General features: G+C 40.2%; 2 protein-coding genes across 4 annotated transcripts in view; both read right to left on the reverse strand.

Annotated features, from left to right (window-relative positions):
- The window catches only part of CD79B (CD79b molecule), a 168,536-nt gene extending 166,299 nt beyond the window's left edge, over positions 1 to 2,237 (reverse strand). For both annotated transcript variants that reach the window (XM_063959464.1, XM_063959463.1), the window contains exon 1: positions 2,154 to 2,237. In XM_063959464.1, the coding sequence (XP_063815534.1) occupies positions 2,154 to 2,208 (55 nt within the window). In that variant the 5' untranslated portion in view covers positions 2,209 to 2,237. The remainder of the gene's footprint in view (positions 1 to 2,153) is intronic.
- A 2,026-nt stretch (positions 2,238 to 4,263) lies between these two features.
- The window catches only part of SCN4A (sodium voltage-gated channel alpha subunit 4), a 275,899-nt gene continuing 255,262 nt past the window's right edge, over positions 4,264 to 24,900 (reverse strand). For both annotated transcript variants that reach the window (XM_063959465.1, XM_063959466.1), the window contains exons 22-28: positions 18,748 to 18,801; positions 15,701 to 15,838; positions 15,140 to 15,244; positions 14,373 to 14,643; positions 10,436 to 11,577; positions 9,591 to 9,628; positions 4,264 to 7,404 (exon numbers count right to left, since the gene is read on the reverse strand). In XM_063959465.1, the coding sequence (XP_063815535.1) occupies positions 9,626 to 9,628; positions 10,436 to 11,577; positions 14,373 to 14,643; positions 15,140 to 15,244; positions 15,701 to 15,838; positions 18,748 to 18,801 (1,713 nt within the window). In that variant the 3' untranslated portion in view covers positions 4,264 to 7,404; positions 9,591 to 9,625. The remainder of the gene's footprint in view (positions 7,405 to 9,590; positions 9,629 to 10,435; positions 11,578 to 14,372; positions 14,644 to 15,139; positions 15,245 to 15,700; positions 15,839 to 18,747; positions 18,802 to 24,900) is intronic.

Here is a 24,900-nt window from a genome sequence, read left to right on the forward strand (position 1 = left end):
ATCACTAATCGGTTATTTTTGCATAAAGCCGATAATTTTGCAGATATGAGGTATTTACCAGTGATCCTGAGAGCAGATAATGTCCACCTGTTGTATAGCTGAGTCGGTTATCCTCTTTGGCATGGAGGAATGAATCCGGAAGGGTGGATGCTGCTGAGAGTATGTCCCAAATGGTGTACACCAGAGTGTCAGGAAAGCCAGTGGTAATGATGAATATCAGGGTAAGTGAGATAGCTCAACGCGTTTCACTGGTTTAGATGATCCAGCTTCCTCAGGAGCAAGTGAAATAGTGGCTGAAGTAAGGCCCTTTTATACCTGATGTAAGTGGCAGTAATTGATTGCACATGAGTGAATTACATAAAATTAAAGTATATAAGCCTTTCGGAAAATTCATCTAATAATACATGTATTAAAATACCTATTGGTCCCACACACTAGATATAGTAACAGATAATCAAAACGATTTTGCACTAGATAAATACATACTTTTAAATACTTTTAAAAGCACACATGTGTGCTTTTAAAAGTATGTATTTATCTAGTGCAAAATCGTTTTGATTATCTGTTACTATATCTAGTGTGTGGGACCAATAGGTATTTTAATACATGTATTATTAGAAGAATTTTCCGAAAGGCTTATATGTTTTAATCTTATGTAACTCACTCATGTGCAATCAATTACTGCCACTTACATCAGGTATAAAAGGGCCTTACTTCAGCCACTATTTCACTTGCTCCTGAGGAAGCTGGATCATCTAAACCAGCGAAACGCGTTGAGCTATCTCCCTTACCCTGATATTCATCATTACCACTGGCTTTCCTGACACTCTGGTGTACACCATTTGGGACATTTACTCAGCAGCATCCACCTTTCTGGATTCATTCCTCCATGCCAAAGAGGATAACCGACTCAGCTATACAACAGGTGGACATTATCTGCTCTCAGGATCACTGGTAAATACCTCATATCTGCAAAATTATCGGCTTTATGCAAAAATAACCGATTAGTGATGGACATCTCCAGTGACCTTGGTTCCTTTGAGTGTTACTAACTGCCAAATGTGGACGTACAAATAATTCAGGCACTCTGTGGCATTTATTATCGAATATTTTATTCATTTATTACATATTAATCTTTTATGTGTTTATACATGTGAAATAAATGTGGTATTATATCCATCAAGCCTATTGGAATATAGATTGTTTTTCTTTATATGCATGATCAGCCAGCGCTGGTAGCTTTTCTTTTTCTTGTTGTACCAATTTTATAATAATATATATTTATTTTTACCTTTAAAATGAGGAAACCCCCTTTTCTTTACCAGTAAAATGTTTAGAAATGTCTCGATATGTTACTAGAACATTTCATAGTGGGCCCCAAGTTACTGCCCGTATTGTGTCATTATTAAAACAACACGGATGCATTGGGTGTTTATTGTAGATGTTGTTTGCCGCATTGCTCCGTCAGACTTCTAGTAGGCATCTGCTGCTTCCTCTTTCACACAGATGTGCAGGAAAAGGTGTTTTCACAGAACAGTCACCATATTGCTCTACTGTCACAAGTGTATAAACAAAACGTGTCCCTTACATGTAAGTCCATTAAAAAACACACAGTTCCAACAGATAAAATGACATTTTAAAGTCATCAGGAACAAACCTTGCAAAATATATTTGATGTTTGCAAAACACAGAATAAAAATTTAAAATGCTAATTGAGAATACTAAACGAATGTACATGTAACTAGTTTTACCACTTTTACAGCATGCATCATGTACACAGAGCTACATTAATAGAATAAGTCTGTTTGAAAAGCAAAAACATAAAAATCTGACTAAATCCATAAGTACAAAAGCAAAGGAACTGTTCGAAGGAAGTACTGTAGTTGTTACTTTTTAAAAGTCCGTCGTTAACAATTATCACTATATAATACCAAGAAATAAGATGTTTTATATATATTTTTTACATATATATGTGTGTGTATATGTGTGTGTGTGTGTGTGTGTGTGTGTGTGTGTGTGTGTGTATAAAAAAGTACGTGTATTATAAGTGTAAAAAATAATTTTCAGGGAACACATTGAGCAGTTTTCACTTGCATCACAGTCTCTTTCTGTTAGCAGTTATCTATAATCACACAGTACAAAATGCCACCTACCTCTGACCAGGATGGATATACAGAGAGCCCAAAACACAGGCTCCATCGTACTCATCTTGAGATTTGAAGTGTCACAAAAAAGTTAGTCTGCGATACAGATACACAGAACATGCAGCGTCTCAGGGGATAAGATGATGGGCAGGAGTACTATGCAAATAGTCCAGGTCAGGTACTTCCTTCTGGCAACTGAAAGTAAATTTACCTAGAAGTATCTGTGCAGAAGAAACCCTTTACGCACAGATATACACAATATATGTATAAAGATCAATACAATTTTATGTTTGGAAGCATTGATTTTATAACTTTTAATTATACTCTTTTGTAGAATGATACACTCACGTTTGTACATATAATAAACAAAATTACAAGGAAGCAGAAGAGGTTTTTATAGAAATTAGAAACTGTCTCAATTGTAAAAGCACCTGATTTGTGCATGGATCGGGTGAGCCTCTAGTAAGCTTTTGAATCAAACAACAGTACAGCACAGACATAGTAAGACTGAGTCGGACACAGTGATGCAGTGATGATGTGGGAGGCAGTTGAGTGCTTTTTTTTTTGTAGTTCTGCACGCTTTTAAGTCGTACTGCACATGCGTCGATTGCATACGCACAGCGTCGGGATGCAATTGAGATGCATGGGAGACACTTTGTCTCATAAATGTTTTTGTACTGGGCTGCGATTTGGGAGGTGGCTTAGCGGACGTACCAACATGGTCCATCTTATAGGTGTGTTACGGGATTGTTGCGAGCACGTAGCTGATAGTGGTTGTGTTCAGAGACGCAGAATTGTTCACATAGGAGGCCATATTCAAATGGAAAAGTTGCACCTGCCATGGGGCTGCTGCAAGGTTCGATGGTCTGTCTAAAGAAGCACCAAGCGGTGTTTGAACTTTTATTTATAATTGTATTAGTTTTAAAAGTTCAGTGGGGGATTAATGTTAATTGTAGGTTTACTGACTATTTAATATGCTAAACTTCCTACTTTTCAAGACCATACATACACAAGGAAGGGCCATCTTAACTTATGGACACACTGGGCAGCTTCCCAGGTCCCCACAATTCTAGGGTCCTTCGAGCAGGGGCGGGTGGTGGTCACACAGTCAGAGTGGCCAGGCAGAATTCTCTACTTGCCTCCCAGCCTGCAGCCAGAAAGGGAATGGCTGTCAGGATGATGACTGAGGAATGGCTGGAGCTATCCACCAATCAGAGTGCTGACAGCCATTCACTGTATGGAAGCATGTTGAGACTACAGGAGGGGCATGTTATAATTGTTTATTATTTGTTCCAATGAATAGGTGTGTAAGAGCCCCAGTGCATTGCTTTGCCCAGGGCCTACAATGCTGCTAAGATGTCCTGTACACAAGCCATCAGGAGAAGTCTAGGAAACGTTTGATTCTTTAAAATCAAATTACTCATTTTGGGGACAAAATATACTATATTTCAGAGGTTCCCAAACGCGGTCCTCAAGGCACCCAACAGTCCAGGTTTTAGGTATATCCATGGCTCAGCACAGATTGTTAAATCAAATTGACTAAGGTGCTAATTAAGTCACCTGTGGTCAAGCATGGATACATTTAACACCTGGACCGTTGGGGTGCCTTGAGGACCGCGTTTGGGAACCTCTGCTATATTGCCAGAGATACACCTCTGCTTGCAAAACCTGAGTGGAGTGAAGTTAATTATATTATGTGGAAGACCTTTTCCAACACAATTAAATGTGCTACTTCAGTTGCACTCTGTATTTGTTGCTTAAATATTTCAACCTATGTTTTAAACATCTGCTTATACAGGCAAAACAATTACATGACTTATTACTTCATGCTGTACTTTAGCACCAATACAGGGAGGCAAATACACAGTACACATGACTTCTACTTCTTGATATACTGTTTATGAAGTGCACACAACAGCAATTATTGTTCTAAACTCTAAAGTGGGCTTTATTTGATAGGATAATGTGCCTTCTGTGTGGAGAACAGTTACATTATGCACCGTGTAATAAACATTTCAGATTTCCTTTTACGAATATGCATGGTATTATTTACCAAGTAGTACTTTTCCTGTTAATAAGCATTTAATTGCAAATTGGTTTTACGCAATAACATCACACCTTAAAGCTGTCTTGTTGTTTTTATTGACACATACAAATATTTTGCTTTTTCCAGGCAGAATTGCACATGTAAGTACATAATGTTTATTGATAAAATGTGTACAACATTAGTACGGGCAAAGGGAAGTGATACTGATATCAGGGCAATTTTGTTGAGGATACAGAACAAATGAAATTTAAGATGCCTGTGAATATTGATGAGGAATGAAAGGACACCTCTACGCCAGGTTGCTGGTGTTTTGTGACCTATACGTTGGGTCATGCATCTGTACATGAGATATAAGAGGAGATATATTCATGATTCCATGTGTTTAGGGATTAAACAGGGTGACTTTAATAAACATGTGTTTTAACGTATCATGTCATTTTAGATGTCACAGTGAGATAGGTGCACAATGCTGCAGGTCTGTCACACTAAGCTCTGGTGGGACTCTCCTAACAAATAAATGTACTTGATCATAGGGAATTCTTATATTTACCAATAAACTATAGTACAAACTCATTACATAAAGTTTTGCTAAATAATCTTGATGAAATGTGTTTTCTGTTGTTTCTTCATGTAAGTATATGTTAGACCGGCTGTATACATTACCAAATTAATGCTGTAAGGGGACGGTTATTTTGTTTAACTGCAGAAATTAGGTTTTAATGGCTCTTCTAAAATGACATTGTTGCAGTGTATTTTTGTATTTTGCAGTGCATTCAGATTAAATGAGAGGTTTGCAATACATCTGTAATAATGTGATATTTTTGCAAAACCGTTAATAAAAATTCAAGTGTAAAAAAACTCCTAAGGGGCCTATGTAATAGGGCCCGGGTTTGCCGGAGTTGCGGGATTCCGGACAATGTTTTTTTTAAACTGGCAATCATTCACAAGGCATGGTTTTGTAAATGATTGCCGCTTTAAAAAAATGTCCAAGATCGGCCGGAAAACTCGGACTCTATTACCAGGAAGAGATGCATCAAAGCTTGGAGAGAGATAATGTACCAGTCAGTCAGCTCCTAACTGCCCTTTTTCAAACACAGCCTGTAAACTGACAGTTAAGAGCTGATTGCTTGGTACTTTATCTCTCACTACTATAGCACTCTCCAAGCTTTGATAAATCTCTGCTCAGTGAGGAAAAAGAGGCCCATCTGCCATTCTATGTTTCTGTGAGCCTACATTGATTTGTTTTTTTTATATCTTAAATTACCGATTTAACATAGAAAACCACTACACCCAAATAGACATAGATCACTTGTTTTATACTTATCTCCTCATTAGAAGGTTCCACTTATTTTTCTCACTGTTCTTAGACAGGTCTCTGGCTTATGATAGCACAAAGAGGTACAACTTCAATTTCTATTGTTAACTAGCATTAATATTTTTTTTTATAGGTAGATCTATTTAAATCAGTAACCATTAATGAAGAAAACAAATCTTTGCTTTAGTTTTTGCATTGTGATCTTTTGGTTACAAACATTGTTTTGTTTTTTTAAGAAAAGCTCATTTAGGAGCTTTGTGAATTACACAGCAGGTCACAGAATGATTGTCTGATAATTACTGGAGCAATATCGTACATACAATGCAAGCAGTTCCAAACTTTCAAATGAATAATTTATTATAATTACTGAAATGTACAAGAATAGTATCTATGCTTTAATTGCAATCATTTATGCTTCCAGCACTAAACAGGAATATATACAGGCATTCGATGTAAAATTACACAGCTCTCAGTACTGGAATTCTCTTTACATAAACTGAAATGTAAACATACTGTCAGTAAATAGCTATAGGCATCACAAATCCCACAGAGTGGCTTAAAGACAGAAAAAAATATTTCAACCTAACCTGTGCAAGGTGGTTTCAGTTTTATCTGCAGGGGAAAGGTTTGTAAGACCAAATGGCTGCAGAACGTGTTCAGCTTTAACATACACAGTGAACATTAATCCTTAGACATTATATTAGCATTAAACAGAAAACATTATTACATATTAAAAGTTCTTCATGGTAAAGCTTCTAATAATCTTACATTCTACTGACAAACTTGTGAGTACTAATGAACGCATTTCACGACAAAAACAGAATTTATTGACCTAAAGACATAACAATTAAATGGTGATGTTGCATAAACAGGTTAAGTCTCCCATATCCAAGATTTTTGAAGAGCAGCTGAGATAGTGACACCTTTGCTTTCTGATGGTTCAGTGTATACAAATTTTGTTTCATGCAAACAATTATTAAAAATATTGTATAAAATTACCTTCAGCCTATGTGTATAAGGTGTATAGAAAACATAAATGTAGACTTGGGTCTCATTCCCAAGATATCTCATTATGGTATGCAAATATTCCAAAATACGGACAAAACCCATATCCAAAATACTTCTAGTCCCAAGCATTTTGGATATGGGAGACTACCTGTAGTAGTAGTAGTAGTAGTAGTAGTAGTAGTAGTAGTAGTAGTATTAATTTAAGTTAAATAATCTGAATACTTCACAGTATCAACAACTACACTATATGTACTAACATTTCATTGTCCAATTACTAGATGTATAATTTACTGAGAAAGAAAGAAAGAAAGAAAGAAAGAAAGAAAGAAAGAAAGAAAGAAAGATAGATTAAGGAAAGTTGTATAATCAATATTAGATATTTGTTGTGAGGTCTGTGTATAAATTAATAAATTATACAGAAGTTACACAGAAATGTAAAAAAAACGGTTTGAAAATCATTGTATTGAAAGTCTCACTCTGAAGAAAAAAAAAAAAAAGGACAGGTGTAAAATAATTTTCCATACTTCTAACAATTACTTTGTTTTTAGATGTGCTAGATTTCAGAAAATCTTGGATGTACTTAGTGATGACTGAATATGGGTCATACAGACTGAATGACATGTCTTTCTTATACTGTAATTGAAGTGGTGGCCAAGAGTTCATCCAACAGGGCCAAGGGTAAGACTTAATGAGTTCTACTCTATATATCTTCTTCACTCAAGATATGAAACCAAAAACGTACAGGAAGATAGTCCCCTAGTACTCTGACACCTTCTCGTTCGTGAAACACGAGCTACTGCTGTGACCAGACTTCGATACCATAGTAGAGACGACCTTCCGCAGGTAACTGTGCCAAAGGTGGAACAATCAGTCTTTTCAGTTGTCAAATTCTGTGTCATGAGATTGAACATCAATTACAAACCAACAGGAAAAGTGTCCATTGATCACACTGCTGCCAAGCACATAATCATATAATAGCCTGGCGAAACATGCACAGTACTCTGATGGTATAAGGCAATGATTCCTGTAGGCGCTTACCAAACTAGAGCATCCGCAGCCAGAAGCTTTGGCAGGGCATGCCAGCAGCAAGCGTACAATTCACATCACACAAAGCAGTAACAGATATCCCAGTTTAGTTGCCAGCAGCTACTTCTGTAACACCGACTGTTACATTTTGAAGAACTAATGTATTTGCCATTATGCACAATATTCTTTGGCAATTCATTTGGTTTGTATCATTTATTTAGCATAAATAATACTTTTTTTTCTATAAAAATTGCAAAAGTAGGTAAGTTTCTTGCTTTGTGCTTTTAAAATTGAGTAAATGACATTTCTTGTAAATGTGAACGATAATCAGTAGACAATATTATAAACTTATTGTGATCATAAGGAAATATTCCTCCTATAAAGAGAATGTCCTAACCAGGATAGGTTTTAAAACTGGGCATATGTCTAATATGCATGGTTAACAAGGGGGCCTCATTCATGGATGTCTGTGCTATAGTGCATTACTTGCTTAATTACTAGTTATGTGCATCATTCATCCTGTCCCTATGATCTTTATGTTAAAGCAGTAGTTACCAAACGCCATCCTAAAGGCACCCAACAGTCCAGTTTTTAAGGATATCCATAGCTGATCACACATGCTTAAATCAAAACTGAGGTACTAATTAATTCACTTGTGCTCCGTCATGGATATCCTTAAAACCTGAACTGTTGGGGTACCTTGATTGATGACCATTTGGGGACCATGGTGTTAAAGTGATCTTAAGTGAAATATACACAAAAAGATGAATTAATAAGACATGAACACAATGTGTCTTGGAGGTTACAGTTAGATAATGGAATTAGATTTGACACAAACATATATGGCCAATATTCATAATTTTTAAATATATATATTCTGTAATTAAAATTAATTGTCCTGTGCTTTTTTATGGGACACATTTTATGCCTTTCAGTTACAGTTTAGCAAAAAAGGGCATTTAATGTGACAAAAGTGTCAAATGCACAAAAATATAACCCTCCCCTCCCCTTTTATGATTCGTCCATAAATGAGGCTAAACTGAGAAGTATATAGGAAAACAACAACTGAATGAAGTGGATGGTCTAACAGAGATTAAAATGGACTTTACAGTTATGTTTTGTGTTCCCGACATGAGCATTTTCCTAAGTATCAACAAACCCGCACATGAACCAGCACCTCACTTTTACAGGGGTGTTTTCAAAAACTTGCAAGAGAGTGTTCTGCTTGAAATGTGCTGGGTGCACAACTATGTGCAATTGGGGAGGGGGGGGGGGGAACAATGCGGGTCCAAAACATTTTTAAACTCATTAAATGACATTATTGACAATCGAGCCTCAAACATTTATATACAAGGTGATGTATTGACAGTGGCACAGTGCAATAGTATCTTATCACAACTAAAAAAATTACAGCTTTGGTCTAGGTCAGTGGTTCCCAACCTTGATCCTCAAGTACCCCCAACAGTTCATGTTTTCCAGGTCACCTAGCAGGTGCACAGGTGTATTCATTACTCACTGACACATTTTAAAAGACCCACAGATGGCGCAAATTATTTCACTTACAATCCTGTAAGGAGAGCTGGAAAACATGAACTGTTGGGGGTACTTGAGGATTGAGGTTGGGAACCACTGGTCTAGATGTATCAAGTTATGGAGTATTCCACACAATATTTTATTTTCATTAGTGCATAATATGTTTTGGTTATTGTGCTTTTTTCTAGTATATGAATAAGAATACTTGATACATCTTTGGTTAGCCTGCTATGATCCAGTCACAGCACACAACTACACAGTGCAACTACATTAGATTTAGCAGCAGATTTAGCAATGTTTTGTGCTTCTGTTTGATGAAAGTCTCACATTTGCTGCTGGGAGTTACAGCCAGGCAACCAAACCTCTGCTAGAAGCAGCCTGTGCTGCAGCACATCATCTATTTACGTGATCTGAACATTCTCTACAACATGGAAACCAGAAGAAGAGCTACATATCTACTCAAGGCCACTGCAAAACACAAACAATTCATAATACATGTCATGCTCTGAGCACTCACATTATTTCCATCGTATAATCAAACTGGAGGGCTATTTACTGTAAGAATGGAAAAAATAAGACATAGGCAGTGATGTAGGTTAGTATAAAGTCATTAGTTTTCTACTATTTTCTACACTAGATAATCCATAAAATGCCTGGATTACACTCATTGGCCATGAGTAAACCCATTATATTGAAATATTACTTATTACAAAAATAATCTTCAAATCCTCTTATCTGAAATGGAAAAGGTCTTTGTTACTGCTTGTTAAAGGCAAGGAATTAATGTGCCATTTCCATTATAGTCACAGTGCTCTATTGGATTATATATGGTATAACTGTATGACACAGCCAGTCACATATAACACACATATTATATATATTTAAAATAAGATAAGAATTCCTGTGCAGAATAACATGATTTAAACATACATGATGTGTTATTGGCTATCCTATGATCACCACTTACAGTGTCACATTCTAAACCAATAAAATGAACTGACAAGCGTGCACCACTTAATCACAATACAAATCACATAGCAATTACAAATACAACATCTTTGATCAAATAAAATGTAAACAGCTCCTTTCTATCTATGCATTTATTGCTGCTTAGTCTTTTACACCTGCAGCTCCGCTAATATTTTGCTATTATAGAAGGAGGGCCTTGTTACACAGATAGAACTGTTCCCCAGTTACTTCCTCCTGTCTCCAAAATCCTGATAACGTGTGTCTCACATTCCTTGAATACATTTTAGTTCTGTCTGTATAATATTGACCTAAACTACCTGCCTAATGTACAGTGAAAATTATCTCCCCAAAGTTTATAATTTTCTCTGTTGAGTATATCTATGTCTCCCTTACATCGTCTCCACTGCTTCGAGAGTATCTGTTTGTAGATCTTGATTTCTGAGCCCCATTTGTTCCTCCTTCCTCTACATATTGATCATATGCCAAGCTTATTCTCTCCGCTACCAGGCCTTCTTTCTCAGGAAGCTCATTGACTGTAGAGTCCAAATCCTGGCTGTGGCGGTAGACATAGGAAGCCTGTTTTACAGAGCGTTTGAGAAGATGCCTCCGGAATGCTCTCTGGATTTTGATGGCACTGACTTCTTCCTGTTTTCTTTTTAAAGTGGTAGTAATGGGCTCATACGACACTTTGGATGGATTAGCCGCCATAAATTTTTCTTCCATTGAAGCTTTTAAAGCATCCATTTCCCCCGAGTCCCCCAACACATCTTTAGTCAGTGCAAATAATATGTCCAGGCAGTGTATCTTATCTCCAGTTACCATGGGGAGGTCCATGGTAATTAGTTTAATTCTGTTCGGTTTTGGTATTCGTAAAGGCTCTTGTAAGGTATCTACAAAGTCTGACATCCGGCTGTATTCAACAAACTGAGTTGCATCGGGATCAAACTTTTCCCAAGTTTCATAAAACATCTCAAAGTCATCCTCACAGAGAGGTTCACTGCTTTCTTCTGTAGCCACATTGAAGTTCTCCAAGATAATGGCAATGTACATATTGACAACAATCAGAAAAGAAATAATGATGTAGCTGCAAAAGAACATAATGCCCATGGATGGATTCCCACAGTTCCCATGCACTGCAGTTCCAGGGTTCTCTAAATGAGGGTCACAGTCTGGAGGGCTGCTGTTAAGAATTGGATTCAAAAGCCCATCCCATCCAGCTGAAGTGGTAATCATGAATAAGCAAATCATACTATTTCCAAACGTCTCAAAATTAAACATATCATCAATTCCAGATTCCTTCTTCACATAAGCAAAGTTGGACATCCCAAATATTGAATATATAAACATAACTAAGAACAGGAGCAGCCCAATATTGAACAGGGCTGGAAGAGACATCATTAGGGCGAAGAGCAGCGTCCGAATTCCCTTAGCGCTTTTAATAAGTCGAAGAACCCTCCCGATTCGTGCAAGTCTGATCACTCTGAAAAGTGTGGGGGAGACAAAGTACTCCGCTATGAGGTCTGAGAGGACAATTCCTGGGAAAACATAAAAATGCCATTAATTAGTTTTGCATTTCATTCTTGAAATCACTTACCCATATACATGTTGCTGTATCTTGTAATCTAATACATGATGCTCACTCATTAAACATATTGTTTAACTTAATGCACTGTGCTGGGTTCGTGTGAGGGGTTGGTGTTTCTGTCTAAGCTTTGGCTGATGATGTTTATATCTCTTGGGTAGAATGTTTTATTGAACATGATGGAAAAAAAACATGTTTGGTGCCCAATATTCTTTGTTGTTGTGCAGGGACAAATCTCTGTGAATAAATCCAAATATATAGTTACATACATGACACAAGATTTATGGATCTGGCAAACTCATCTATGACTACTTTAGCTTGTCCTGATTGCATTGCTGTAATGTGTTATAGGTGTGTCCTAGTAAAATATTCATATGTACACCATACATCCCTATAGTTGTGATGTGTAAATTAACTATTCTTATTTTGTTGGGTGTTTACATGTAGTTATTTTTTTGCCATGCAGATTATGGGTAATAATCTGGAGGGTCACATGATCTGAAATGGTTGCAGTATCTTGTCTTTCATGGATACAAAAATATAATACAGGGTGTTATTAGAACTGCAAAGATGGTGGGCATTCCAATTCAATAAGGTACGATTCCAGGTGCCAGACAAGGTAAATTGTATAAAGAACAACAACAACAACAAGACACTCCAGATACCTGATGATTAAAAATAGGCTTATTTATTAAGCATAGCATCAGTAGAGTAATTTGTGTTCTGGCAATAATTTCCTTATACAGTATATTAGAATAATAAATGTTTGTCATTATTTATTGATCTATTTTATTAGTTTGAAATTTCAAATCTGAAGCTAAAAACGACAGTATTGAAAAAGCCCACTGTGATAAAACAAAGGGCTAATTTCACCTCTACCACCCTACACCTAATTTATCACAACTAGGGACTAGAATCAATGTAGGTTTTGCTCCTATTGTGTCTTCCTTAACAGTGTTGTTAGACTGTCTTTTTATAATCATTTATACTTACACTTATGTATGTACCAGACATTATCAGAAACAAATACTGTTTCTGAAGCTCTAATGTACCAGCAATGCTCTTATTTAGTCACCAGTAACCTTGCCATTCTGTGAGGAAATAGATTGTCTAGTAACAACAGCCTGTTAATTACATCTCATGTGAGTAGGCATGGAAATGAAAGGGTTATCTAGCTAGAGCAATGGCTTGGATAGGCTGCTGTTACATGTTGTTTTAATAGAAAATGATATTCTCTTTCACTGTGCTAATAATGTAGTTATGATACGCTTGTGGTGTCCTTAGTGACTGTATATGGTATTTATAGCTAACCTATGTTTGCACTATATTACATGGAGTATATTGTGGAAACTATTGTTGTTGGGTGTTTGCATGTTGTTATTTTGTTGCCATGCAGATTATGGGTAATAATCTGGAGGGTCACATGATCTGATATGGTTGCAGTATCTTGTCTTTCATGGACACAAAAAGATCATACAGGGTGTTATTAGAACTGCAAAGATGGTGGGCATTCCAATTCAATAAGGTACAAGTCCAGGTGCCAGACAAGGGGGTCTATTTACTAAGCCTTGGATGGAGATAAAGTCGCTGGAGATAAAGTACCAACCAATCGGCTCCTAACTGCTATGCTACACAGACTGTGTTTGAAAAATGACAGGAGGGGATTGGCTGGTTCTTTATCTCCAGCCAAGGCTTAGTAAATAGACCCCTAATAATTCATTTGTATAAAGAACAAGAACACCAAGACACTTCAGATACCTGATCATTAAACATAGGATTATTTATTAACCACAGCAGACACAACATTTTGGACACATCAAACAGCCCTTTTTCAAGTGAAATCACTTGTAAGTGGGCCACTGTTGTGCCTCAAATGTTGTGACACAGAGGATTAGAAGCAGGAAGCAAGAAGGGCAAGAAGCAGGGGAGGTGGTGTGAGGGTGGGATAAAGGGTACACACCTGCCCTGGCTGATGTGGGATGTTTACATTTTATCTACTGTACACCCATTGGAAAGTCAACAAAATCACAAACCTTTAGTAATGGTAATATCACAATTTGGGGGGGGGGGGGGATTTTGGCTATTCCAAGTGATATTACTGTATGTCAATCATAAGGAGGAACCAGGGTTGGACTGGCCCATAGGGGCCCACCTCCTCCTGTAGGGATCAGGTTCCAGACTGTGCTCTTTAATTATACATTATACATATGTTACCTTATACTGCACAGGACTATGGTGTATTTTTTACAGTGCATTGCTGTTATTAACCTGGCACATTATCACTAGCAGTGTGTACTATATATATATTTATCAAGGGGCACAGACCATTCACTCTCTAATGGTTAGGCAAACCAAAGTGGCTGCTGGACACACTCACCCTGGAGACTGACCACACCCCTAAACATGGGTCACTACCACTGCATTCCCGGGTGGGCCCTTCATGCCCCAGTCCGACACTGGTTGGAACTGAAACTTTAACAAATTAAAAGGTTGCAGGGAGATTGGTTCTTTCTGTATTGATAATGATAATACTACTACTACTACTACTACTACTACTACTACTACTACTACTAATAATAATAATAATAATAATAATAATACATTACTGTTTTTATTATTATTATTTGTATTATTATTAATAACATTTGTGTAATGTTGCATTGTTTTACATTGTTGTGTATGCCTTGAACCTAGAAATAAAAAGGTAAAACATGTCAGTGTATGGACCAATATTTGACTTCTACTTACCAGCTATAGAAAGGATGACCACCACAAAGTCAAAAATATTCCATCCAATAGTAAAGAAATAATATCTTAGAGCGAACATTTTAAGGACACACTCTGCAGTGAAGATGACGATGAACACAAGGTTGATATTGAAGAGTATATCTATTTTCTGTTGACTCTGATCATCTGTTTCAATCATCATTGTCACCATGTTGAGGCAAATCAAAATCATAATAACAATGTCAAAGGCTTGTTTTGAGATAAAATCAAAGACGACTCCTTGGACTGGGTTCTGCAACATTTGTGTTTCATAGGAGAATCAGACAGACAGCATGAGAGGAATAGAAAGAAGAATAGAAGAGTACGTCAAGGATAATCAGCAAATCAAATGAAAACATCTATAAATGCTGAGTTACAACCATGGAAATTGGAGTATATACAGCAGATAAAACTGGAATTCTGAATTAAAAAAACCAGCTACCATGTTCTGTATATAATTATGTAAAAAGAGCATATACAAGATATCAATGATATTGACAGCATAGGCATGTGTGTAGAGTTTGCTATATTGTCTACAGTATCGAGTGCCTGGCAACATGATGACAATTAGAATTAAGAGAAACCATTACGGACAATGGTCACTAGTACTTTCCTCCAGGCAAATACATAGAATGTGACATCAGCATGTGGGAACTGCCTTGTACTGTTATAAGACATTGCTTTTTACTAAACATTCCTATATCTTGTAGCACATGTACATAGCCAAGTATACAAAGAAACTATTTTACCTCTGGTCTAGGAATCGGTTTCACTGGCTTCTTAGACCCTAGTTTTTTCATAGCGTTGTAGTATTTTTTCTGTTCTTCTGTCATGAAGATATCTTTTCCTCCAAAGTATAAGATAAAACATGTTTGTTACACTTTGTCCCCCTCCCACTCCATGGGCGCCAGGTGTGCGGGATGGCGGCCAAACTCAGACTTTTTTTAAGGGGGCAATCATTTACAAGGCAAACCATGCCTTGTAAATGATTTCCCCTTTAAAAAAGTCTGAGTTCGGCCAGCATCCTGCATGTCTGGTGAACTCGGACTGTATTACGTCTCGCCCCATGACTATAAAATGGCCATACTCTGTTATTTATAAAATAACTGCAATTATTGGACAGGAGGTACTTTTAGATTAATCTGTCTGTATACAGATCCATACATAGGAGGTTCTGTTAGTGCCCCACACATCCGAAATACACATCCAGGAAAAGTCTTCACCTAACAATAACTAAACTGGTGCAGTGTTAGAAATTCTTTTTTGAAGTACTAACATAAAAGTACTAGGCAAATCCCTTCAATACTTATCTTTTTCTTTTGCTGGTTAAAGTTGTCTATGATGACACCAATAAACAAGTTTAGCGTGAAGAATGCACCAAAAATGATGAATATGACAAAGTACAAATACATGTACAAGTTTACTTCATACTCTGGTTGATCCTCAATCTGTAAAATGAAAAGAAAACCAGAGAATGAATTAATATAATAAACTTACCAAGCCTCACATTGCACAGGGAAATTATTTAAATACATCAAAGTGAAAGGGCTCATCTGTTTGAGAGAATGCAGACGTACCCAACACAAACACTACCAATATATAGTATAATAGGAAGTGGCATCTTATGTTATTCTACTGGTATACACTGAGGACCTTAATCACACCGGCATATAATGTATACTGCTATTCTATCACCAAATTTATATTAGAATGTGAATGTGAATTCTGGGCACTACAAGGTGGCATAATATGAACTGTGGGCACTACTGGGTGGTAATATGTTAATTCTGGGTGCTACTGTGTGGTGTAATGTGAATAAGGAGTACTACTGTATGGTGTAATGGAAATAAGTAGCATTACTGTGTAGCACAATATGAATAAGAGGTACTACTGTGTAGCATAACTTCATTTGTGGGCAATCTTAATATATGAAAACAAATGTTCTGACTGAAACATAAAATTCAGGGAGTATATTTCTTTCATGACTTAAGCACCCAGGTAGCAGGGAAATTCAAACCCTAAGTGGTAAAATGTGTTTTCACGGATCATGGTCCAATTGCTGCAGAGCTGTAAGCTCATTGTCTGGGATTAGAGTACCATAGTGCATAAGGGGGGTGTTGAGGCACTGAGCAGAACCCTCAAAGACATCAGCGACAACGATGGAGTGATAGGGGGCTGTCACTGTGTTGCTGGCTGGAGACTTCCCGCATACTCTCTGGTAGTAGTGCTGAGGGTAACGCGAGCTATGATGTGAAGGCCTGAGTCATATCTGTGGCCCCTCATCTCTAAACTATCTCAAGAAGAACATGAGGGTCCACTTGAGATGCGATGTCTCTGCTGGGCAATTCTCCTAACTCCTTCTCGAAATAGGGGACAGAGAGTATCTGAAATCTGAGGGAAGGGTAACCATCTTTGCAGGCCTAGGCTCAGTGGTGACAAACCTAGCAGACCTCACAGCCAGGATATACTCAGGTATCGCCGATATCAATAAGAAGTCCATGGACTGGCTGTGTGAGTATACCGTTCTGACCCCCAAGAATGACAAGGCTACCATCATTAATCACACTCTACTTCTGTTGTTTGAAAGGGCAGAAATGGAATACAGGTCTGTGGACACCATGGTGCAAATGGATGACGTGATCCACTACCACGTGGAGTTCCTGTACACCCCCTTCCCTCCTGGCCTCCCAGCCCACAAGCTTCTCTGCAAAGCGGGGGTTCCAGTGATGTCTCTGGGGAACCTCAACCCACCCAAACTCTGCAATGAAACCAGGCTGCTAGTGAAGGTGCTCAACAGGAAGGTCATTGAGGTCTGAATGTTCACCGACTGTGCTAGGGGGAGTCGGTGTTCATACTCTGCATACCACTCATACCATCTAAGTAAGCCTTCTAGTTCAAGAGGCTGTAATTTCCCCCTAAAGGTCTGCTTTACAATGACCATCAATAAATCCCAAGGGTAGTCGCTGAAGGTGACAGGCATTGACTCGAGGGAGGACTGCTTCTCACATGGCCTACTCCAGAGTGAGCTCACCCAGTAGCCTGATGATCATAGCACCTGAGGGTTGAACCACCAGTGTGGTTTACAAAGAGATCCTTAAGTAGCACAAACAAAGTTTACCTACATCTTATAACCCACCTTCAATTCATTCATATTAAAAAAATGTTTACGTATCTTTATTTACTCTTGATACTATCACGCTCCTATACCCCCCAGAGGCATAAAATGAGCTAAGCATATAATTTAAGATGGGATGAAACCGGGCACATCAGCTAGTATTGTATATGAGCACCAGCCCTCGCATCCTCAGCGCATACAGCAGCAGCACAGAGGGAGGCGGTGCACTGCGGGCCCACTGAGGTCAATGTATGATCAACAAGGTGTCTCCATAAGGGCTGGGAGCATGTTAGTACTTTAAAATTGGGCAGGGCGTGGCGCGTTGCTGAAACAACTAGCAGGACCGGATTATGTCTATTTATCTATTTATTATGAGTGCATGGGGAGCCCAATGCATGTAGTTGCACATGGGCCCTTTACTTGCTTGTTTCGCCACTTGTTCTATTGACCTTATCCAACAAATGGTGGTATCTGTAAGTGTGTATGGGATTGAGAGAAATATGTCTGGGTGTAATTCAGTTAAAATCCAAGCATTATGCCAAGCACACTGCCATTATGTTTTTTATTTCACTCATATTTTGTCTAATGGGCCCTACACTCACGTCAACCCACCGCCAAGCTGCCCGACGGCCGAGACGGCGGGCGGGCGACCCAGTTACGGGGGGAGTGAGGTTTCTTCACTCCCCTCGTCATCCGGCTCCATAGCACTGCATGCTAATATGGACGAGATTGTCCATATTGGCCTGCATGCATAAGTGACCTGGCACCAACGATGAACGAGTGCTGGCCGCGCATCGGTCATCATTGGTGCCTACACACTGAACGATATGAACGAGAACGTTCATATCGTTCAGTGTTGTCTGCCAGTGTGTAGGGCCCATTAGACAGAGGCAAACTGAATCCTAGTCATGCCCTTTTTTTGAGGACTGGGAGACATCACTGTCTATCGCAATATGGTACTACTCAATAAGAGTAATTAAGTTCCACAGCATTATTGATTGATAGTAGGGGAGTCTACATATTTCTGCTGAGAAATGTGGATTGCGATGTTAAGCAGAGGTAGATCCCATACTGTGATTTACTAGCACGCACTTGATGATCTACTAAGATATGGATACAAAGACTGATAGAAAAATACTGATTTAATCACAAATACAAAACATCTTCAAAGTGAAAGTGCTTAAGATAAAGCAGAAATCGGTATGATTATTGACATACTGATGATCTGCATAATTCACTTACATCCCTAGAGTCCACAGCTGCATACATGATGTCCATCCAGCCTTTGAAGGTTGCCTATATGTTGAAAACAAAAATAATTTTTATTACTTCATATTTCACACAACTCAGTTCTATAAATGACACAAGTGATATATTCAGCTCTTAGTATACCAAGCCTGTAGGGTACACAATAGTGTAATGCTGAGGGGCATTAGCTAGCAGGAGCATGAATGTGAATTCTAAATATTCAAATACTGAATAGATTTACTGCTAATAATGTGAGTATTTTATAAAGGCATGAAGAACGTCTGGTGAAGCGCCGAGTATTTGAATTATAGCTTTGAATAATATTAATATTAATTATTTAATCTGTTTAATGGGCGCCCTAATTTACATTCCCCCATCACATCAGATGGAGTGGTATGCAATTGTATGGGCACCCATTGTTTTATTACACTGATCGCACCCTGCAGTGCTGGGTTTAGCAGTGTAAAACTGCTAAACCCAACAAAGTGCTGGGTGCAACGCAAAAGTGACTCATGGGAGCCCAAACGGGTCTCTTTTCATACATTTCAGCTCTCCAGCACTGGGGTGGGGATGTCACACCCAGAAATTTTGTTACTGCCTATCGCTAGAAACAGTTAAATAGCTGTTGGCGGGCAAAGCATGGGTGCAAGGGGGAGAGTAATAACAATTTTATCGCCCCCCCACTCCCCACATCGGTTTATAATTTAATGAAGATCAAAAACGTATTTTCTGGTATTGTGCATAGTAGATAATTATTATTTTTTATAATGAAGCAATAAGAACAATAGCGATTGGGGGTATAAATCATTTTTTTTCTGAGCAAGAGTCTCCCATACTTTAAGATCCTATGGCAGCACATATCCTTGGAGAAGTCAGACCACGCATAGAACATGTTGAATACTTTCTTATACCATGAACTGTTTTGGTCCCTTAAGAGATCCCATTATTAAAAGACTCTTGCAACCAGTGTGCATTCCACCAGCTCTCCACTGTTTAGAGCAGGGGTGGGCAATTATTTCAGCTGAGGGGCCACTTGACATTTCCTGTCAGTATCCGAGGGCCACATACAAAATAGCAGCTCCCCCCACTTGCCAAAAATATAGGGACATGGCTTCATGTGGAAGGGGTGTGGGCCAAAAAATAATACAGATTCATATTATGCAGCACAATAGTCTCCATTATTCAAATTGTGCCACACAGCGCCACCTACACACATTACACCAGGTAGAGCCCCTTTTACACACATTACGGCAGGTAGAGCCCCCTTTTACACACTAACATTTTATTTCAGATAATTATTGTGCAGCAAGCAAATTATCCTTGTGCAGCAAGCAAATTATCCAGTGTCTTATGGCCCCTGGGGAAAGGTGTGACACGGTGACAGAACATGGGGGGTGTGACACAGTGACAGAACACGGGGAGGGGGGGGGGTGACAGTGACAGAACACGGGGTGTGTGACACAGTGACAGAATACGGTTGGGGTGACAGAACACAGGGGGGGTGACACAGTGACAGAACACGGGGGGTGACACAGTGACAGAACACGGGGGGGTGACACAGTGACAGAACACTGGGAGGGGTGGTGACAGTGACAGAACATGGGGTGTGTGACACAGTGACAGAACACGGGGGGAGGGGACGACACAGTGACAGAACACTGGGAGGGGTGGTGACAGTGACAGAACATGGGGGGTGTGACACAGTGACAGAGCATGGGGGGGTGAAACAGTGACAGAACACGGGGGGTGTGACAGTGACAGAACACGGGGGGTGTGACACTGTGACAGAACACGGTGGGGGTGACACGGTGACAGAACACGGGGGGTGTGACATAGTTACAGAACACGGGGGGTGACAGTGACAGAACACGGGGGGTGTGACAGTGACAGAACACGGGGGGGTGACACAGTGACAGAACACGGGGGGGTGACAGTGACAGAACACGGGGGGGGGTGACACAGTGACAGAACACGGGGGGGTGACACAGTGACAGAACACGGGGGGGGGTGACAGAACACGGGGGGGGGGGGTTACACAGTGTCAGAACACGGGGGGGGTGACACGGTGACAGAACCCGGGGGTGTGACACTGTGACAGAACACCGGGGGGGGGGGGGGAGACACAGTGACATAACACTGGGGGGGGGGTGACACGTGACAGAACTCGGGAGTGACATGGTGACAGAACACGGGAGGGGTTGGCACAGCGAGAGCTAAAGATCTCTCCCCCAAACCTAAAAACAGTCTGACGCCACTGCCCGCACACACAAATATGCGCACACTATCACACACACTCACTCGCGCGCGCGCACGCACACACACACACACACACACCCTTTCTTTCTCTCACTCACTTTTCCCGTTAACTTACTGATCTGGCTGGCAGTGGCAGGAAGGATGGATCTGTAGCAGTCTGGCTCTTGTCCCGTGTAGCTCCGCCCCCTGAGGTCCCGTGTAACCCCGCCCCCTCATCGGCACGTAGCTCCGCCCCCTTTTCGGCTGAACACAGCCGTGTCACTGGGGACTCTGGAGGCGGGAGGAGGAGGCTGCTACAACGCAGGCGCCGTGCAGCAGCAACAGCAGGGGAGATAGGCGCAGCTGGCAGCTTGGAGGTACTGCATTGAGCAGAGCAATGACAAGAAAGCTCAGCTGGTCGGGCCGCTTGTCATTGCTCACTGGTGGAAGACAGTGGGCCGGGCAGAATCGGTTTGCGGGCCGCATCCGGCCCGCGGGCCGTATTTTGCCCACCCCTAGCTTAGAGCCATGTGATTGGTCACCCAGAGATCACAACCCCCAGACACCTCAGCTCTTGTGTCCATTCTTGCTCACCACCACCAGAAATGACAGCAACAGCTTTAACAACGGGTAATAGGAGATTTACTAAAGTGAGTTTTATGTGCAGTTTACACCAACAAACATCACACCTGTGTTTTGGAGACTGAAATCTCAAAGATCATGTGATGTGTGGTAGTCTGGCATACACCTAAACCATATGCTATAGCTACCAGAAAACAGGTAAATTTTTCAGACATGGAAACCGACTGGTGACACAGCTCACAGAATATTGGGGGTAATTCAGAGTTGATTGCAGCAGCAAATTTGTTAGCAGTTGGGCAAAACCATGGCCCTCATTCTGAGATGATCGTAGCTGTGCTGAATTTAGCACAGCTACGATCATTCACACGGACATGCGGGGGGGCGCCCAGCACAAGGCTAGTCCGCCCCGCATGTCAGTGCCGCCCCCCCCCCCCCCCCAGAAGTGCAAAGGCATCGCACAGCGCCTATGCCTGTGCACTTAGAGAGTACCTCCCGACCAGCGCAGCTTTAGCGTGCTGGCCAGGAGCTACTCGCCACTCCCCGGCTCGCAGCAGGTGCGTATGACATCACGCAGCCGCTGCGGGTTGCTCGCCGCACGGTCCGGCCACGCCTGTGTTGGCCAGACCGCGCCCACGAAAACGGCGGCCAAAAGCCGCCTTTCGCCCCTCCCGCCTCTGCCTGTCAATCAGGCAGAGGCGATCGCAGCCCAGCTACGGCCTTCGGCCGTCTGGCATGCGCCGGCGCACTATGGCGCATGCGCAGTTGGTACCCATTCGCTCAGCTGCGATAAAATGCAGCGAGCGAACGGGTCAGAATGACCCCCCATGTGCACTGCAGGTGTGGCAGATATAACATGTGCAGAGAGAGTTAGATTTGGGTGGGTTATATTGTTTCTGTGCAGGGTAAATACTGGTTGCTTTATTTTTACACTGCAATTTAGATTTCAGTTTGAACACACACCACCCAAATCTAACTCTCTCTGCACATGTTATATCTGCCCCGCCTGCAGTGCACATGGAGGGTCATTCCGACCCGATTGCATGCTGCGCTTCATCGCAGCCGTGTGATCGGGTCAGAACTGCGCCTGCGCTGCGGCCGCATTGCGCAGGCGCGTCGTTGCCCGGCGATGGCCATCGCCGGGCAGCGATGCCGCTAACGAAGAAAGCAGTCGCAGCGGCAACCGCAAGAAGATTTACAGAAGGAAGGCGGAACCGGGCGGCAACTTACCGTTTTCTGGGCGTGGAGATCCGAACGCAGGAGTGTCGAGGCGTTTGGAGGGCGGATGTCTGACGTCAATTCCGGGACCTGCAACGCTGGATTCATTGCACAGGGTAAGTAACTCTTACCCTGGTCTTGTTTTACACAAATCTTTTTTTTGCCTAGCAGGGCTGCACAAGCGATCACAGCCTTGCTATGCACTAAACACTCCCCCAATAGTTGATCGCACGGGCTGCAAAAAGTTGCAGCGTGCGATCAACTCGGAATGACCCCCATGGTTTTGCCCAACTGCTAACAAATTTGCTGCTGCGATCAACTCTGAATTAAGCCCATTGCTCTACTAATTGGCTGGAAAATAATTGTTCATGTTATAAGTGCCAACATTAATTTATCCTTTTATTAAGCGGGCAGTATTAATATATAATTTTTTAAGTGGGCAATATTAGTATATCATTTTATTATGGAGCAAAAACATGAATAATTATTTATGATGTGGGCACCATTTAAAGTGCACACTTGTGGTACTACAGGTGGCAGCATACACTTGCACCCATATACATTCTTGAGCTTGTCGTGGCACAAATATGCACTATAAATGTCACCCTGTTATAATTAAAATATTATTGGCACATAATCAAACAATATGTTGCAAAAAGGGCCTGTAGAAACAAAGTCTTCTAGAGGTGGAAAAGCCACTGAAATTATTTTTTATTTTTAAATCAAAAATTTGTACTAGTGAAAGTTTTAATCACCATGCTCCCATGTAATCCACTCTCTGCTGAGCCTATTTTGGCACTATTTGGGCTGGTAGGATTCCAGCATCAATATAAGTGATTAGTTATGCAGTACTCACACAAATGATAACTTTGCAGAAGGCTTTTAATTTCCGGAACATAATATTTGTTTGTCTATGTTGCATGAAGAAAAATAAGCAATCTATCCAAAATGGACAAAAATAAATAAATAAAAAATTACTTTTATTTAAATGAACTTGCAAGAAAGTGAACCAAAAACAAACTTGTGTGTGTGTGTGTATATATATATATATATATATTTTTTTTTTTTTTTTTTTTAAACTGTTTTTATTGAAGCAATAAATGTAACACATACAAGCATCTACAAATTGGACATACCAAATGTCATAAAGATAAATAGGAGGAAGTTACATACAGGAATATTCAATAGTTGAGTCATACATTTAAAGACAAAATCCATCACATTAGTAAAATAATACCAATCAAAGATATATCTTTGCATTGATATTCTAGGACTCATCAGTCTAAATTCCATCATGATGTAAACCCGATTGTACATAAAACAGGATGACAAATGAAAAAAAAAAAACAATTTGAAATTAACATTAAAAAAAAAAACGAAACAAAACTAGTGTCCGCACCGGCCCCCATCTATCCCCGCTACCGCCCCTAGGGCCTGCCAATACCAAGTCAGATCTACAGCACAATTGGCGGATCCCCTGCAATCATTCTAGTCATATACCATTCCGTATTGGATAAGAAGTTATGAATCTGCTATCTAACAGCCGCTGATAAGGTGACAACATAACTTTCCCATACCTCAAAAAATCTTTGTACTTTACTGTCTTTCTCCATTAAAACTCCTGTCCACTCCATTCTGAATAAATAAAACAATTTGGGTTTAAATAATGACTGTGAAGGTGGTTCCCAAGCGATCCACACTTGCAGAATAGCCTTCCTCGCTGCTATACTAACTGCAAGCAGCAATTTTTTTTACTACCTTTGGAGAGACGCTGATCATTTGGAAAAATGGCAAATATTGCCCACTCCGGAAAACCCCCCAAATGATTCACTAAATTATGTGTGTATATTTTCTTTTCTAATCACCACCAAGATATGACATCAAGTCCTCTTTCCTCTTGAGTTTAAATGATGGCAACTATATGGGGTATCTTTATGGCAAGTTAACCCCATTTAAACCCCTCCATCACTTAGGATGAGTCCCACTCATCCTTAGAAGTGACGGGATTACTACCTGAAAGTTGTACATACAAGGCTCCATGTTTCATTCTGGGCAAGATATGTAATTGACTTCATTGTGAGAGGTTTAGCACGCTGCTTACACACATATCATTCT

The sequence above is a fragment of the Pseudophryne corroboree genome, chromosome 3 (assembly GCF_028390025.1).
Source record: "Pseudophryne corroboree isolate aPseCor3 chromosome 3, aPseCor3.hap2, whole genome shotgun sequence".
NCBI lineage: Eukaryota > Metazoa > Chordata > Amphibia > Anura > Myobatrachidae > Pseudophryne > Pseudophryne corroboree.